We start from the raw sequence: 19,973 nt of genomic DNA, 5'->3' as shown, positions 1-19,973 counted from the left end.
TAACTTTGGCATAAATGCAATGACAATTTAGAAGGTACTCATAATAATAGATTCACAATGCAATTTTAAAGAGCATAAAGCAAACAAATGAACAACACCTTCATGTCTACCACAAACCATGAAGATGTTTCTCCATCTAGACATACACAATACTTACACTAATGCCTACAAGTGAAACACGACATCCCAAAACAAATAATCTAAACCATGCAGCCATTCCTAAGGGGCTCTTGACCACGAGCTCGGCTATTCGAATAGATTTATTACTCTGCAGAGTTTGTATATTTTACCCACAAGACATGAACTTTCCTTTGGTGGTGCCCATCGATACCGTACACTCTATATGTTGGGTGTACATAGTGTGTCAAGACAAAGCCGTTACACCGTTTAATTCTAACCCTTGCTCCTCCCGATTAATATTATTTCCTCCTTTACTTTTTAAACTAAGTACCTTAGAGGCTAGCTCTACTATATGTTGGGTCCCACTAGTCTAGAGGGTATTAATTGTTGTGTCAACAGACTTTGGTCCCACGCGTATAGCCATGGGAGTCCCTTCGGATACACCCACCTCGTGGATTACCCGCACATACAGAAATCCAACTCCAAGAAGCAAGGGTAAAACTAATCAGGTTAATAATCTAGGGCCGTCATCCATACCAGCACATGTGGTTGTACTGATCCCTTAGTTCCTGGTACAAGGTACCGAGCCTCATACAACACGAGCAGGTCTCCACCTATACATTGTTCTGTGAGATGACGCTCACCTTCTGACACACATTGACATAAACCCGTCCTGTCTAAACAACTTAAGTTTCTCAGTAAAAACGACTTGACTATTTTAACAAATCTTTCCATGTCCCAAGTGATAGTGTGACAACCAAATAAATTACCGGTAGATAACGGGGCTAAGCATTTCTATCACACCTTAGTCTGGTTCTACCCAACATGTCATCCCACAACCTAGGATAAAAATGTTAAGATTAACAAGTTCAAGGAGAGTTGACATTGATTCAATTAGGTCATGACTACTATCACAATCAGTAGTTTTTATAAAATATCTGCGCATGCATAATAAAATTTCATAATCAATACATCAAATAAATGTAAACACTGGGTTCAAAATGATTAAGAGATTGCTTGCCTCTCACCTTTATGATATTTCTACTCTATATCATTCAGCTCATCGCCGATCGCACTCACGTACACACCGAGTACTCGATTGATAAACACCAAAAGATGCAAATAAATTCATCCAAGAAAATCCACAGCAATGAAAAAAAAATATTTTGCATGAAAATAAAGAACATAATTTTAGATGAATTTTTAATAAGAATTGTGTTAATCGGAGTATGGGTGAAATGTATTTTTCTTGTGTAAGGTTACAACAACAAAGATTTTTGGAAGTGGTCCCACCCCTAAATTATTTTTATTAAATTATGTATAATCTTTAAAAGTTAACAATGTGAGACTAAAACATGTGCTACAGCAATGGCCAAAATCATCTAACATGCTGGACAACCTTTTTCCTATAAAGTACTCTTTATAAATATCATTAGAATTGGATTAATAAATTTTAGACATTCCAAGATTTAATGGTGAACTAAACAAGATTGAGCACATTTAAATCATCACAAACTTAATTTGAAATTTTCGTGAAAACTTACATTTTTATACTTTAGTTCTTGACAAGATAGAGCTAATGAAAGTGGTTTCACATTTTTAGTATATTGAATTAATTCATTGCGATTTGAATAAGCTGAAACACATTTAATTAATTAATTAATTATCAGAAAGTACTGCATGAGTTCTAACATTTTTAACATGTAGAGTATGACAAAACGAAACTAACAAACTTAGTTTCATATTTTTCTGAGTTGTATTTATTTTACTATGAATATACAAGTCATAGTCATTTTGAGCAAAAAATAAATAATAGTATAGAGGTTAGACCGCAGCAACGAGTAGACCGTGGGGCTCGCCGGAGGCATCGCCGGCGGTGGTTTCGGTGATGGCTCGGCCAGTGGAAGGTACCAAGAGGTTCAGTGCGCCATGGGATCCTCGTGAAGTGACACACATGACTTAGGGGTGGCTGGAGCAAGCTCGACGACGGCAACGCGCGGTGTGATGCATGAAACATGCAGGTCAGTGCAATCGTGTGTGGCTGTTTGGGTTCTCAAATGGAGGGTGCACTAGACTCGAGGGTCTACTGGAAGCTCACTGTCGAAGGTAGAACTCGGTGGAGATGGCGGTGACCGGAGCTACAGAGGTCAGCGTGGCCAAGTGATTAGAAGTTGGCTTCCTAGATACTGAGCAGCTACGCGAACTGATGGGAACTGTCGGTGCCGAGGAGGATGGTCGCGCTCTCGCCAAACCGGGTGAGCTTGCGAACTTGGTGTGATCGAGTGAGGTGAGAGAGAGGAAACATGAGAGATGGCTTGCTCTGCTTGTCTTAAAAGCCAGAGAAGGGAGGCGGGGCACGGTGGCATCACCACGCCGCACGCTCAGCGTGAGCCCAGCAGGCAGAGCGGAGAGGGAGTAGAGGTGCGTGGGCACGTAGAGGTGAGCGGATTTGAGTGAGGGGATAAGGATGAGGAGGACAAGCGTATGGGAGGCGATATGGTCGCTGTCCTTGGCCGCCGCCGAGCACAGGAGCAGCATGGCGAGGAGGACGATGACTGAAGCTTCTCGTACCATGGTTGTTGGTTGTTTTGAGTCGGGCCAAAAGAAAGAAAACCGGCTAGGAAGAGAGAAGGCGGCTCTCAAGGTACGCATCTATTTTTAACTAAGAGCATTTTTATTTTCAAAACCTCTTGAGATGCGCTCTAAAAACTCTACCAAAAATTATCAAAATATTACAAACCATAAAGTGTATTCAGTTAAATTTTTATAACTTTTGGCTAAACCGAATTTTCTTAGAATTCAAAACAAGATACTATGAATAAAAAAACATGATTTTTGATGCAAAAAAAACTCAAGAAAATAAAAGGAAGAAAATCTCATAAATATATTAACACCAAACAAATCAATCACCACAGATTGAACACACCAATGAATTCCGAAATAATCCAATTTATACTCCCAAAGTTTTAAAGAAACTCAATTTCTTCAAAATTAAACTCGTAGTCTCCCATAAATAAGAAAATCTCATAAATAGGATTTTGGGACGTTATACGTCCTACCTAGTGCAGACGCTTGGCCTCCTCGACGGTGAGGTCCTACTCCTTGGCCCCACCCCCGCGCCGGTCGTGACGTCGCTTGGCCCTGCCCTCCTATGCCTGCCTGGTCGTGACGTCGTGGATGAGCTCGAATTACCGCATGGAGAGCAGAGGCAGGGGAAGCAGATGCTGCTCTTGCTGCTGGGGCGGCGCAGTGGAGGTGGTCACGGACGAGGAGACCACCAACGGTGAGGCGGCACGGTTCGAGGAGCGAATGGGAGTCAAGGAGACACCGAGACAGGGAGTGGCAGCGGCGACCCAACAATTTAGGGTTTCGGTCGATTGAGGCATTGACCTCTAAGTGTGGTTTTGATAATTAATGACAATACCTATGAACTAACAATTATATTGAGAATTATTAGTAAGTTATTCAATAGGTGACGCATGGAGGATTGAGCATGAATTTATTAAGGAATGTCATGTGATCAAAGAGATGCATTGAAATCATTGAGCTCTAGGTGATGCTCATGAGATGAAAGAGAAGCTCAAAGAAGATTGACGATAAGCGTGCATGCTAAGTCACTTGTAGAGATTAAATGGCTAAATGTATATGATTATCAATTGAGCTTTTATAGACTAACTCATGTGCTATGTATTTGAGAGTGGGTTTGAGTTATGTTCCCTATAAAGGCAAGTATTGAATTAAGATATTTGATATGTCGAATTGGAAGAGCAAGATTAAGATAAGCTTAGTAGATAACTTGCGTGCTTGATGCTTACGGTTCATACCTTGATGGTGAATTTGATGAAGATGATGTTAAAAGAAAAATCTTCCATACTTGGTGCATGGGAAGCAATCAAGTGAACATCATCAAACTTTCAAAAGATCAAGAGATGATCGAGATGGAAAGCAAGGATGATCATCATCATCAAGCTCAAGTGAAGAGCTAATGACAAGCCTAGAAGAAGCATCGGGACTCGGATGATGTGTTTATTAAGTCTAATGGGATGGCTAGCTCAAGTCAATGGTATAAAATGTAGAGCATTTTTTTTACTGTTCAATTGTGATTAAAGAAGAGAAATAACCGGATTGATTAGATAAATGACGTACTATTAAGAGGGGTCTAGACGATTGCTTGAGTTTTACCATGTGTTGATAAGCTCAATTTTGCATGAGCATACTCTCTTTTGTAGGATGCTAGTTTGCAAATGTGTTTTGCAAATAGCTCAAGGCCATGCTCCTACTCCGTGTGGCAAGTGTCATAGTGAATGCTTTAACCCTTGGTCGCATGAAACCATTACTTTGCAAATTTGTTTTGCAGACGATTGAGGTTCATGTAGTTTTCCTTATGGTGGATCTTTGGACTATGTTTCTAGGCTTGTTCCAATGTGTTTGATCAAGCACTCAATTGGAATGTGTAGTCATCTGAATAAACTTTCTGTAGAGTACAAGATCACTAACATTGGACATCGGGTTCAAAAGTTATTGTCATTTCTTTAAATATCAGTTATGTTGATCTGGGAGTGGCGGTTTGACCGCCAAGATTGCCGGTTTGACCATCGAAGTTTGCAGAGATCCTTCTTTTTCCTGGAGAGATGGCTGGTTTGATTATTGGAACCAACATAGAACTTTCATCTCTCTGAAATGGTTGGCGGTCAGACCTTCAAGGTGGGTCTGACCTTCGAAGGCCTGAAAAGACTGTAACGGCTAGTTTTAGAGTCGTTGGGTAAGTGGCAGTTTAACTACTAGATTCGCGGAGAGGTCATCTCGAGTATAACGACTAGTATTGGTTGAGTGGCCTATATATATCTCATGTTCAACGACTTAGAGATACTCTCCGGCCCCCATTGAGCATCCTTGAGCTAAGTAATGTCCTCTCCATATATTTGTGTATGTGTTGCATATAGAGAGGGTTGTGAGGTAGAAATCAAGTGCATTTACATTCGAGATTGATTTTTAGGTACTTGGTGAGAGTCGAGTTCGTCTTGGCTGGTTACTCTTGGTGTTTGCCAACACCTAGACGGTATGGTAGCATTGTGTGAAAGGATCGAATGGCCCAAGATGGAGAGTGAAATGAGCTCTAATTAAACATAATTCTACCTAATTCTAGAACAAGTAGCAATTTTATCCTAGATGAAAGATAATGCAACTACACGAATGAGCTAGAGGAACGCAACTAAACAAGCAAGCTAGAATACAAAGTAAATTGCGGAATTGAAGGCTTGCAAGTGTGAGAAACCATCCAAATAATATTCTTATTAATCATTAAGTTGATCATTTACTTAATCACGATTGCAATGATTAATCAGAATATCATCCGGTAGTCCTGGTATGTGTTTTGTGTCCAAGATCGGAACACATACCTTTCCAACATATATCATCACAACAGCTTAATAACGAGCGAGAAAGAAAATTACATTACAAGTCTTGAAGTATTTACAATTTCTGACAGTTTACAGCAAAAAAGAGCTAGGAGACGAAAGGAACATATTCACCTCCTAGCCAAAAGAGAAACTACGTAGCGGAAGATGAAATCTATAAATAACAAAATATAGGTGGAGCCACACACCCTTGTACTCCACCCTAAAATCGCGCCACTCGAGTAGTTTGCACTACTCATACCCGCCACCTACATCGGTGGACATGAAGTAACCAAACAGTAGCTCATCCTCGCCTCCTGAACCTAAAAGAGCAGCATGAGTACGAAGGAACTCGCAAGACTTAATCTATAATGGGTACATATAAATAACCTGACTCAAAGGATTATGCATTTAGATGATTAGCAAGAAACAACAACAAGATTAAGTAGATTCACATGCGAAAGCAATTTTTGACATAAATGTGTAAGCATCTACACATAACCATTTATACAATTCTATATTGTAATCAGCAACATAAACATATATGTAACTGGAACTATCATCAATATATATGAGAATAGGACCATCTCAATTACATCTCAACACCATATCATCTCACATTCGTGACTCTACGACTGACACAAACATGCTCATGATTGAGAGCACAAGAATTCGAATTGATCTTACACCCTGCAGGGGGTACAACTTTACCCACATGACTCGAGGAATATTTGGCTTGCATGACCACACAAGCCCACACAAGGGGGTACTCATGTCAACATTTCTCATACCCAGAACTACCCACTTGCACATACCCTTATGGCATCGGGGTTATTGCGAGCATGTCCCGAACACCTCTGGCTCCCCTTCACCTTCTTTCTCCTATTCTTTTTTTCTTACGTGTCATAGGGCCACAAGAAAAGCGCCAGCACGACGTATGATAATCGATTTGTCTTACCATTAGATCGACATGTGGTTAGTATGGAAAGTGCTAGAGCCAACGGCACCGACGGACATTACTTAATCAATGCAAGCAGTCTATAACATCCAGATTCCTCTCCTGACATACCTCTAGCACTGCCCACATCTTGTTTAATCCTCACTCTCATACAATCCATATTGTTATCATCATTGTGAACAATAATTGACACTACAGCTCGTGAACGATGGAACATTCCACCGCTCGACTTCTACCGAAGACCTATGCACTGCTAAGCATTTCATATCACTTTTAAGTAAGACATTCTCAAGATTATACTCAGGTGTCAAGGGTTAGTCCCTGATAGTGATTTCGGGGTATGCTGGACAGCGGGTGCGTGAACGACGTTTCAAGAATCGATGCGTGCGCCTACAATGAACTCAGGGACACATGGTGTTATACAGGTTCAGACCTCCCGGAGGATAACAACCCTACGTCCTGTGTGTTGTGTTATGGAGAATCTCAAATGGTTACAGAGGTAGTTCTAGCTGGCTATCAGACTTAATCTTTTTTCTTTACAAACGAAGTTCTCATCCCTTTATATAGTAGGGAGGAGGAGAACTTACGTGTGGGTCCAAATAGAAGACTCTGCTCACCCTAATATCTAACCCAAGCCATCATTACGGAGGACCGTCTCCAACCACCTGCTTGATCAGCTTGCTGATAATGTCTTGTCCGTTGTGCGGTGCCATATCAACCTGCAAAAGTACCACTCCGTAGCATTTAATGCTACAAGAGGGACAAGACCCCTCTGCGCCATCCATGAATTTGCCCACTGGAGTAGGCACCTGAGGAAGAAAAATACTTGAGTAGATGTCAATAAATGCGATTAGACAGGTTGTGTCAGATCTGGTCCTGCGACCAGTGAGGCCGATCGCGGGTTTATGTGATGGTGAAGGGAGACTGGTCGCGTATGCCTCGTCCTGGTCATGGGAACCATACCCTGCTCATCCGACCGACCAGTTTTAGGAAATATACGCCTCTGGCCGTTGTATCCCTCACTGGGCCTATTTTCCAGGGTACCCCTTTACTCGATACACTGACACCAGGCTACAAGTATAAGGATCGTCAACAAGATCAAGGTAGAAATAATTCATCAACGTAGATTCTACCCATATAATCCAACATTAGAACTCTAGCATGCATAACTTACATGAGCATAATTTATCAATTGAGACTTCACAAGATCCAAAATATAAGATGCAATATGATTAGATGCTTGCCTTGATGCTCCGATACTTGCCTGATACTACTTGCGCAACACTCACAAAACTCCGGTGGTTCGGTGTCGCCTTCGATCACCCCCATGCCACACTCAGGTCCTTTGTTCTCTAAAGAAGAGTGCATGCAATAACGAGCATGAAAGATATGCAAGGAAATATGCTACACGAGGATGCAACATAACAATGAGCTAAAAGTACACAACACGCGAAAGAACACAACTTCTGAACTTCTGACAGCACTTGAAAGTTCTGGGTTGAACTCGGAACTTCTGGGTTAACCTCCGGACAGGGTCCTCGGGTTGCCACGTTTTGATTGACTCAGAGGTTCCGTGTTGAGGTCGGAACTTCTGGGTCGAGCCGGAACATCCGGGTTTAGCTTTGAATGGGGTTCTCGGTTAATCCTAACTCGGCTTAACTCGAAACTTTTGGGCTATACCCGGAACTTTTGGGTTGGGTTGGATGCTCCGAGTGAGGCTCTGAGCGATGGTGCTCAATTAGAGTTAATTCGAATTACCTGAAACTTCCAGGCTATACCCAGAATTTCCTGGTGGGGGTTCTTGGTTAGATCTAACTAGGATCACCTGGAACTTTCGGGTTGCAAACCTAGAACTTTCGGGTTCTAGAAGAAATTGCGTTCTCGTTGATTTCCTTACCGATTCATCTTGTATGCTAAATCTATCCCACATAAACATGTATGTGTACTAGCCCAATGGTTCTAGACTCAATTTACACACTAAACCCACAAAATTTCCAAGTACAATTCAACGGGATTTTCCCAGTGCTACCTGAAACTTCCAGATTACACCCGGAACCTCCAAGTTGTTACAGAGAGATTTCTTCGCAGGGAAACTTTGACCAATTTGATTTGTGCGCCTCACCAATCTAAGGAGTGAATGGTTTGCACTAACAAATGAGTTATAGACATCATCCACCAATAAAGGAACACGATTTCCTAGCTCAAACTCATCCAAACTCCTCTAATTAGCTCCAAACATCAAAAACACCAAAAGAGATCATGAACGACTCGAATTCTTCATGCTTGCGAACAAGAAATGGATGGATGGGAAGCTAATGAGCTAGTGAATGCGAGGGTACCACACATGAGAGAGAGCTCGAGGGAGAGGGGGAGCAGCTCTTGCTTGCTTGGGTGGAAGAGAAAGAGTGTGTGGGAGAGGGAGAGAGCGAGTGAGTGGGGCATGCTGCTGCTGAGAAGGAGACGGAGTGGTTGGCCACCCATATGGGCCCTATTCGCTAGAGAAACAAGTCCATTTCAACTGCAAAAACATTTCTTTCTCTCTCGAATTTCTTTCTCCAATTTTATTACCCAAACCGAGGTGCTCTAGTGCTAAAAAAATAAAATTGCCCAAAATTAAATATGATTCTAATGATGCATGATTATGCTTAAATACATGATTACGGGTTTGGGATGTGACATTAAGAATGCAAATGCTCAAAGTAAATGCGGAAAAGTAAAGAGATGGACAAGAAGACACCAAATTTTTTTCTAAGGTATTGATGAGTTGGCACACCCCCTAGTCCTCGCTGGAGCATCCACTAAGGATATCGCTACCCCTTGAGCCACCAAGACTCAAGTATTTTCTCATGATTACCACTTCTCTATCTCCATATTGACGAGTATCAAACCAAGCAAAAAGCTTCTCTTTGGGCTCCCACAAGATCTCTAAGAGCTCATCAACACATCTCCAATCATCAAGATCGGCTAGATGTTACCAACCATCAAGAGTAACAAATCAATAGCTTTACTTGACCAGGATCAAGCCTAAACTACAGTTAGATGCACACTTGCTACTCTCTATGCACTAATGATATCCTTAATCTTCAATTAAGAACTTTGCAAATCAATCTAGTGCACTCTCTTGCTTCTTGATTTCACACACAATGTATATGCTCTTCTGAATTCACCAGGTCATTAAGTGAGACGAAATAAGGGGGTATTTATAGACTAGAGTTCTAAATCTAGCCGTTGCCCACCCATCCATATTTTCTGTGATACCAGATGATCCGGTGTACACCTTCTCACACACATCAGACAATCCGGTGTGTACCTTTTTCCAACGGCTGGCCACTGCTAGCTGTCACTAGTTGTTACTGCTGAAATACTCTGATGAAGTCTTCTATCCACATACCGGACCATCTAGTGTGCATTTTGCACCGAGCCAACAGACAGAACTCTGGATAAACACTCCAGTGAGGCTATCTCAGTGATCACCGGATAATCCGGTGAGTGCATTCTTCTTCTTCTAAAAACTACACTTCTTCTATAAAACACTCTGGTGTTCATACCACTCTAACATCAGACCATCCGATGTGTTGTTTCTGAAAAGCTTCTCCTGAGTCAAGAACACTCTGGTGTGTATAACAATCTGAGCACCAGACCATCCGGTGAGTGTAATTCTCTCTGAACTCATCCAATTCAAACGATCTTGAGCTCTAAATTCTTGACATCTTAATCATAGGCTTCTCTAAGATATCTAGTGCTAGAATTTTATAAGTGTGCATCCAACCAAGTCTAGACTCAACTAGTTCAAACTACTATTATTAGCCACTCTTTATAGTACGATCAAAAGACTAAGAAAAGAGATATATACTATTCTAAGAGTCCTTCATCTCCTTGTGACACTTAGAACTAGAAGATCCTTAATCTTGATACTCATATCCTTTGATCATTCATAGAATCGATTTTAGGGACCAAGAAAACTCAATCATCATTATGAACTAAATTTTAATAACCTTCAAAACAAACTTGTTAGTCACAATAATACGGTTATCATTAATCAACGAAACACTTATCACTTACCTAGAGACCTAGATGCTACATTATGATCTAGTGATCTTCTCAAAGGAGCTTGTGAGAAGGACTGATGTGATTGTGAGAGGCTTTGTACATGCATTACCGGCGTGGTAAAGTTTAACTCTAGTGAAATCAAGATAGTAAGTGATTCATTGAATTAATCCAATTCAAGATCAGGTTGCTCATGATGAGCCTCTTCTCGTTTTGAGAATTGCATACTTAATAGATGAGCAGTTAAACGTTTGAACCCATCTTAACATAGATTAGGGGAGACCGGTATGTCTCCGAGACCATGGTAAAAAATCTGGTGTCTCCTTTATGATTTGTCTACTTAATCTCATTTATTTTATGCTATTTACATTTCTAAAATTATAATTGCTTACATGTCATCCTAGGTTGTAAACTTTGATATAGATATGAAATTGATCACTTTGTTGATATATAGATTTTATGGATTTTATATGTATTGTAACCGATATTTTTAATTTTGCATTAAAATTGGTTAAATCTGGTTAGAATTTTTAGAACCGACTATTCACCTCATCTAGTTAGCCATTCTGGGTTGGGGTGGGTCAATTGAGAGATCAGACTTCAGAGAACAAATGTTTCCGGGTGACATGTGGGCACTCATATGTGCAGGTACAAACCCGCACCCAACCCGCCAAACTCGTGTGCGGGATTTAGCAACCGTACCCGCTGGGCGCAGAATCCGCGGAGATCCAAACCCACGGGTCTAGCTGCCATCTATTCTAGTTATATTCTTTTTTTTCTTATCTCTACTTACATAGACAACCAATCACATCCTTAGAGCAAGCTTGGAATTCATCGTGTGAGACACCACGCACACCTTACGTTGGCACGGTCCATCTAATCCGTAGATCTCAGCCGTCTGATTCTGGTAGCTGCATCACGTCATAATTCAAACCTACTGCTTGTAGTTCTGTAGCTTATTGCTACTTCCGTTCTTAAAGGGATGCTGTTATAAAATACGTATAATCAAATTTAAAAAACTTTGATCACTTATACATATAAAATTGCTAGAATTAGATACATGCAAATAATATGTGTGAATTTGCCAAAAAAAAATCATATGATTCTATATTTAAAAATTTTCACTAAAATTAATTATAAAAAAATAATACTAAAATATGTATATTAAAGACCGTATAATGTCTTAAATAATAAGTAAAAGAAAATGAAGATAGTAGTGCCCATCTTCAACAGTTGCACCACAATTTCAATAGGCTTCATGTCACCTAGTCTACTCGTTGAGCTGAATGTCCGGCCATCAAACTTAATCATAGTGCTGCTTTATTCCCCAAGGAAATTTAAATCTACATATTCGAATAGTTATTTAACACAATTTGTCCTCTTGACAAGACTTGCAGTATCCCTGATTTAACGATTCCCATTCTTCCCAAAGTCAATTAAGCGATTCCCGTTCGTCAAGCCGTCCCAATCACGGCTCACATTCTCATTGGAGTATCATGGTACTACCAATGAATCCAATTCGCTGAAACAGAGCTGAATCTCAATATTCTCTTTCTAGGCCGACTCATCCATGACATCAGGGCTGAAGAAAATTTCCAATGGGTAGCTCGTAAATAATTCCTTGTCCATAGAAAAATAAAAAGAAATAATGGATCTAGCTTGCGCTGCTACTCAACGGTATCGATATATATAGAGAGATTCACCAATCATAGGCTGTCGAATAATTATATACTAACATGGATTCATTGGAATCTGGTGTCATGAAATAGAAACGAACAGTTATATATTCCTCGTTGACCATCTCATCTCGCACAAGTGACAGCCAAGTAACCTATTTCCCACACGTAATTGCCGATCAAGTTCGGCCCCCGTTCGTGAACGGGCAATAATGATGCTGTACTAGAGCAAGAATGGATGACAACTCTGTGGAAACAGTCGAGAAAAAAAATAGTACTAACTAATTCTGGAGAGATAATAAAATAGCCATCTCCATTGACCTCAAACACAGGTTACGACAGAGACATGTTCGTTGTTTGTTACTCTAGATGTGTTTAAACTTATATAAACATGTAAAATAGGTGCCTAAAGGCCAAAATTGTTGTAAAGTTTAATATCATAACTAGATAAGTAGACACTTTGGCTACCAGTGTATGCTAAAATCGCTATTTTGGATGTATTTCTTGGAGTGTTAAGCATATAAAATAGCATAAACATAGCCATGGATGAGTATAAGATGTGGATAAACAGATAAACAAATTCTAGGGGAACCAGGTAATGTAAAAAAAATGCCCTGTTTGTGAATCAGACTCGGCAAGGGTTGATACATTTATCTATTATATTAGTAATTAGCCAAAAAAATCCCCCTCTTTTGCTCTTTTAAGGACTAGAAACTACCACGTTAATTAGAGAAAAATATAGTATTTTTATACATATATACTCTTATAAAATAAACAAGTTGTTATAGATTCGAACGATCTCTACCGTATATCTTGCACGATCAAAACGGTTTATAATCAAAGTTGGCCCCGTCTCTTACTTTTTCCTATAATATAAAAAATCATAATCAATTAGCTAATTAATAATCAACCTACTTACCACACATCATCCTTATCGTCTTTCTTGATTGCAATGTCACTCTATTTTTAAAATTTAGATCAAGATAAATGATCATCACGTAATCAAGATAAAGCTAATCAACGGTATGTTATTCGGCCCCTTTTAGATAAGCTTTTTTCTGGCTGTTTCATGAAAAAAGCCAGAAGCTATCTAGGGGGCTGATTTTTGGTCCTGGCTTCTGGTAGTTTTTGGCTAGTTGAGGATGTGATTGTGGTTGAAATAAACTAGAAGCTAAGAAATATGCTGAAATGAGTTTTTCTAGCTTTTTGTGTGTTGAGAAATTAAAAGTTTATTGTAAAAACCAACAACTAAAATTCAATAGCAACAATCGCTTCCTCAGCCAGCCAGAAACTCTAAAGCCACAGTCTATCCAAATGGGACCTTCATCTCTTTCAAAAGTACAACAAGATCTCCAACGATTATGCTCTTTTTCTTTCTCTTAGTATATTTCCAAAATCTGATCACAATCTTCGATCTATACTACCGCCTACACATATCGACAGACAACAACCTCAACTTATGTCACACGTTGATCACCTCCATGAATGGGCATTTACTATCTCTACTCATTGGCTCGCACCCACCTCATCAACGCTGGCCACCTCCGTTGATCGATGACGACCATCTCCTCAACACTATCAATCTCTGTGTTGCATGGGCACATGGATTCAATCATCGTGTATGTAAATTTCTCTTTTATTATGCTACAGTTTTTTACTTCTTTTGATTACTTTATCCTGAATTAATTACACATGTGTAAAACACGTGTGCAATTGCTAGTGTTTATAAATGATCCACCGATGTCATTAAAAAAATAAACCGAAAACACACATATACCTGTTGCGATATTATCCATCTCTGTCATTAATAAATAATTAATCTAAATGCCAATTTTTTAATTAATGTACAAGTTCGTAGCACCCTGCATGCATTTAAGAGTTCACACTTGCAATTCAAATGATCTTTTGTTCTAAAATATAATAGAAAAAATAGAAGAAACATAGCTCAATACGAGATGATGACAAATGTATTCAAATCGTAGAAAAAACAATAATAAGTGTCTGCAAAGCATGATCTATATGAAATAAAGTAAAGAGATGATGATATAGTGCCCCAACAGACGAAAAAATGTTACGCTAGATCCAAGTTCAAATTATGGCTATTGAGTAGGAGTATAGTAATGACAGAAAAAGAGCAATATTAGGTAAATAAAAATTAATAATAAAGTCATAATGATACAATAATACAAGTATAGTTGGATTCTTAATACTAGCCACGCAATTTGTACGGATCTCCCTTTTAGTTTTTGTATTTTACCAAACATGAGCTTTGGCAAATCTCGTTCTAGGCTTTCAACACGGTCAAACATTGCATATCCAAAACCAATCTAGGGCATCTCTAACAATGCCAAATCAATTAGTTATAATAATACATGTTAGCATTTATCGTACGTGGAGGAGACGAGAGATAAAAGATAGCTAGTAACTGGTAGATAGTCTATTGTGAATTTCAAAATACACACAAGCTTTTATAACTCTATTATATGTGAATCTATATTAATTTTAAAGAGTATACTATAACTAGTCTATTAAAAAGTTATCTATTATATCATATACTATCTGAGTATATCGTTGGTACGTCCTTAGACTATCTCTAAGGGTTTTTCTTCAGGGTTTAAATTCATTTCACGATGAAATTTTTATTCCCCTCAGCGCTCTAATGGTTTCCCTTCACGGTTTTCTTTACGAATGGATTTTTAAGATCATTCTCTTTAGGATGAGATTCTCTCTGTTTTCTTCTCGCGATTTCTCTCGAAGAAAAGCTGTCAGAGATGAGAGAAAATAATGAGAATAAGAATGGGAAAGAGAATTAAGAAGTGAATGGAGGAAGAGAATAGGGTTGCAGAGGTTCTTATATCAACTGACTCCGGCACGGTCAATCAAGAGCGCTGATACGCTATCCAACGGCCTGTGCGACGTGTTCACAGAAAAAGAGGGAAGCGCTAAAACGCCTCAGTCCCCATCCAAGCTCTCGGCCCCAAATGGCATCCACATCACCGGAACCAGCCGCCGCCGCCGAGACCGACGGCTCCATCCAAATCCGTCGCCTGGAGCTGGCCGACCGCGAGAGGGGCTTCGTGTCCCTGCTCTCCCAGCTCTCCACCTGCCCGGATCTCACCGCGTCCGAGTTCGCCACGCGCTTCGCCGAGCTCGCGGCGCACGGCGACGACCACGTCATCCTCGTGGCCGAGGACCCCTCCGCCCCGGAGCGGCAGATCCTAGCGACGGGGTGCCTCTTCGTGGAGCGCAAGTTCCTGCGCGGCGGCGGCAAGGTGGGGCACGTGGAGGACGTGGTGGTCGACGCCGCCGCGCGCGGCAGGGGGCTCGGGCTCCGCGTCGTGCGCCGCCTCGTGGAGATCGCCAGGGAGGCCGGTTGCTACAAGGTCATCCTCGACTGCACCCCCGAGCTGCGCGCCTACTACGCCAAATGCGGGTTCGTGGAGAAGGGGGTTCAGATGGCAGTCTATTTCTGATTCACAGGTATATGCTTTGCATTGCTATGTCTCGTCTCTGTAAGTGCTGAACGAAATGTTGTAGATTGATGGTGGTAAACTGCAGTAGTATTCATCTGCCACTGACTAAATGTGCTAACAGTGTTATGTGAATAGCATATCTGTTTATGGACTATGGAGTCAGTTTGGCTTGCTATAGAATGTATACTAATTGGTGCTGAAAGACGAGATTTGCTGCTGAGCCTTTGGTTTTGATGTCAAAACTAAACCTACTGATGTGCCATGTAAAAATTCAACATGCATGACGCTAAGATTGGGAAATTCTGTGCACTACATACTTTTGTAGGTTCTATGAGGTTCTGCGATACTGGATAGCAATTGTGCTGTAATAGGTCCTTATATTTTCCCTCTAAACTTGGTAATTCGGTCAACCTCTAAGATGTCTAACCTAAGCTTCTTGCCATTTTCAGTAGAACTCATGTAGCACTTGAAAGCATAGCTATTAGGACTGAACAAGATACGAACCGGTGAGCCTCGCAGTTCACGGTTCAATGGCCCAACCCAAGGTCGGACCAAGCTGTGTGGTTTATTTGGTTTAAGTAATTACTTCTGTTCTGCTTAACTGAGTTGCATTTAGGTTCTGATGAGGTTATTCTAGCATCCCGCTTTGCCCAATAAAAGTTGACAACATTTGCTTCGCTTGTCATCATTCAATATTTGAAATTAAACTTCTGCTCTATGCTGCTACAGTCCATTAGGTCTGTCATTGCGTTGTTTCAGATAATTTTGAGACCTCACGGTTCATTTCATTTAATTGTCACAGATTCATTTCTGATGGCCGAGGGCATACAAATTGCTGATACTACCCTCTGGAGACTGGAGAGTGGAGACCCATCCATAATTTCCAATTTCAATGCAACGCATGTATCTTAGCCTTGTGTTGTGATTTTTGACTAATGTTCCGGAGTCCGGACCATTGAATATCTTCCTTGGAGCTTTAATTTTTTTACGGGGAGAATAATTTTCATGCCTGGCTAGTGTTCTTAACTTCTTATTACGTTTCTTGTGAGTTGTCAGGTTTCCGTGAGATGTTCTCCCTCTATCCCTGCCGTTTACATCAGATGTTAATATGACACGCCCCTGAATTATGCGGTCAGCAAAGCTTCATGAAGCCGAGCTGAATGCCCCTTAACTGGTATTCTACCGTGCATATGCTGAGAGTTAGGAGAAAGCAATACTGTCCAAGTGACCAACAATGGCGGTCAAGCAGATCAGACCAGTAAGGATGCTTGCCCAGTTGCCCTCAATTTTTTATACGGCATAGGGAAAGCTGGAGTTTGGTAAAAATGCCCATAGTTAACGATGCAAGTGGGGTGGATTGCGGCTGCCCCCAACCCCCCATTTGCACCAGCCACAGCACTTAGACGGCACATGCGGCAGGCCACACACCGCCACAAGCTTTTTCGCGGCAGCCCGCAATGCCTCCACTAGCTTGCATGCAGCTTTGCTTGCTGTACGCTTTTCGGCCTTGCGGGCTTTACTAGCTTTGGGGCAAAATGCACTATGTTAATTTTCTTACCATGCCGTGCCGCATGACTGAAAATAACGGAGAAGCATATTTACAACTCAAGAAATAGTCACAACGAGTTGAATTACTAAAGTAATATATTAAAGCAGAAGTCAAAACAGGTCATGGTGCAAAATAGATTCTTCCACAGTACCAATTAGCTCATTAACAAAGCTAAGCATAAATAGCAAATCAAGCACAAAGTACCAAACATACAACAATGCTGAGATCATAAAATTAAGAACATCTATTAATCATGTTGCGCATGGTTCATCCAGACCAAAACATGTCCTACTCTGTTCATAGCTACTTAGTTCCTAAAAGGAAAAAAAAACTGGATATGAATGTGCATGACCGGATGAGCTGATAAAAAATAGGAGCAAAAATATCCCCAACTATGTACACATTGCATCAGTAGTAAGAGGCAAGAGCAGTTCAACTGTTTCTTTGATAGATGTTTTATAGGTGTGGTCATTTCGGAGGACAATAGCTCGGACAAAGATGAATAGCTCACTTAGCAACCACAGCACCGAAGAACATGCAGACAAATACCCAGCATGAGTGTGATCAGCATACTGCTATACAAGGATTTGTCATGTTGAAAGATCAATCTCAAGCTTCCATCTGCACTCCATCTCATGCTTGTACTGTACATGATCTAAACAAGTGCACCCGAAGCAGTCAAATATCCATTGGAGAAAGAATAGAAGATCAATGTGCAAATCATTGTTACAAAGGAATATTTAGTAAAAACATACCATGTTAAATAGAGTTAGCTTATAGGATAACTGAACTGCATGCAAAACAGAATGCAGATTCCCAATAACAGGAGTTTCCATCAATTTCATAGTCAAGATCATAAGGAAAGGCAATTTACATCAAGTAAATACTCAACTGCTAAAAATAGGATCACAAATAACTAATATGAAGTAAGATGTCTATATGATAGTAGCAGGAGCACCAAGTAAGCTAAGAAGGCAGCAAAGCCTGATGGATGGATGCAGACATCCCTTTGACAGGATGCATCAGACATCACAAGTATTACATGCATTAGGACTTTTTAAAAAAGATTACCTAAACTTTCAGTGTAGGGAAATGTACCATTTTCTCTATCCAATCTCGAAGACAAATAAGAGCTTGTATCGCTGCTTAGCCTGCTCCTATATCATTGAACACCCTCTCTCCGGTAGAAAAAGCAGATTCTGAAGCCATTGTTGATGTTGGGACTACCAACAAATCATGTGCCATACGTGCAAGTATAAGATACTTAGTTGAGTACATCTTCCAAAACTACAGAATGTCGAAATCCAATCTGCCTAGCTCACTAACTCTTTTCATTTGCTATGCACTTTGATGTTGACTCCAATCTGCCCATGGGCTACTTTCATCAACATTTAACTCATTATTGTTGTTTGTTTGTGCATTCTCAAAGACTGAGTCACCCATTTGTAAGGAATATTCATGAAAGAGTCAAAGCCATGCCTCAAGCGAAACTTAAGAAACTTTAACTTAAACCGAGGATAAAAAACAACAGGAATGCAAATTTTCAAGAATGACATATCCCAATATTTCTTAAATTCTTGCCGCATCTCATGCACCACAGTTGCAATAACCAAGTTTAAATTTGACGACTCTCTTTCTAGGATTTTCTTCACCTCCCAAATACGATGGAAGTAGCAGCTTGTCATCGGAGAATACTTTCAACAAACCACAAAACTTGTCAGTCATGTTCCATTCCTCATCTGAAGGCTCGTATATGTACTGAGTGTCATCTCGACTCAAAGCCTCAAATGACATCTTATATAACAAAGATGTTTGGAGCATGTTATATGATGAATTCCAACAAGTGGCTACATCAAGTGGGGGAAACTTCTCATATATGCCCACTTGCTCAACCATTTCCTCAAATCTCTGCTTGCGAGCTTGGGAGCTCTTAACATACTTTACAATTTCTCTGATGTTGTATGTAGCACCACTTATGGCCTTTAAACCCTCTTGAGCTATGAGATTAACGACATGTATAGCACCCTGATAATGAAATAATTCTCTTTTGCAAACTAGCAATCGCTTAGCTACAAGATTTTCTTGCAAAGACCTCAAAAAAGAATCATTTATTGTTGCATTGTCTAATATTAATGCAAAGACTTCATCTCCTATATTCCAATCCTAGAGACTCCTCAACATTGCATTAAGCATGGTTTCATGAGGTGTCTCTACGAGAGTAAATTTTATGATCTTTTATGGATTCTCAGGTCATCATGAATATAGTAACATGTGACACGCAAATAGCTTAGAGTTTGATTCGAGGTCCACAAATCGGTCGTGAGAGACTCTAGAAGTTGATTTTTTTTAAATCTCTCATAGGACTACCTTCCCTTTCCCATATGTGCTAACACAAGTAGTCTTGATGGTAGTTCTAGAAATTAGTGTAAACCAAGGATTTAGACTGGCAACAAAGCTTCTGAATTTTGGGCACTCAGCTAAACTAAAAGCCAATTCAGGCACAATAATCAACTTAACCAATTCAAGTCGAGATACTTCTTGATCAAATTTCCAATCTTTCAAAGAAGCATCATTATTAGAGTTTATTTGAGCAAGCATATGATCCAATCTGGTGCCTTCGCTCGCTTGCCCTCGGGAATCTTTCACTTCACCATTGAGGACAACACCTATCCCTCTTAGGCTTACATAGACAACCAAAGCAAAGTTGTTTAGATATGTACAACATTGAAAAATAAAAGAAAATAAACATTGTCT

At 40.2% G+C, this 19,973-nt stretch overlaps 2 protein-coding genes across 2 annotated transcripts in view; both read left to right on the top strand.

Annotated features, from left to right (window-relative positions):
- The first annotated feature begins 15,163 nt into the window (after positions 1-15,163).
- LOC133921367 (probable glucosamine 6-phosphate N-acetyltransferase 2) lies at positions 15,164-16,764 on the top strand. The gene is made up of 2 exons (XM_062366209.1): positions 15,164-15,677; positions 16,473-16,764. Exon 1 carries the CDS (start codon positions 15,179-15,181, stop codon positions 15,668-15,670), a length of 492 nt encoding a protein of 163 aa, XP_062222193.1. The 5' UTR covers positions 15,164-15,178; the 3' UTR covers positions 15,671-15,677; positions 16,473-16,764.
- LOC133921366 (ADP,ATP carrier protein 2, mitochondrial-like) overlaps positions 15,202-19,973 on the top strand; it is a 53,797-nt gene continuing 49,025 nt past the window's right edge. The window contains exon 1 of the mRNA XM_062366208.1: positions 15,202-15,216. The gene's annotated coding sequence lies outside the window, so the exon portion shown is untranslated. The remainder of the gene's footprint in view (positions 15,217-19,973) is intronic.

This window comes from Phragmites australis, chromosome 6, assembly GCF_958298935.1.
Source record: "Phragmites australis chromosome 6, lpPhrAust1.1, whole genome shotgun sequence".
In the NCBI taxonomy this organism is placed as follows: Eukaryota; Viridiplantae; Streptophyta; class Magnoliopsida; order Poales; family Poaceae; genus Phragmites; species Phragmites australis.
The sequence above is the reverse complement of the archived record's forward strand: the minus strand, read 5'-3'. Positions and strand labels throughout refer to the sequence as shown.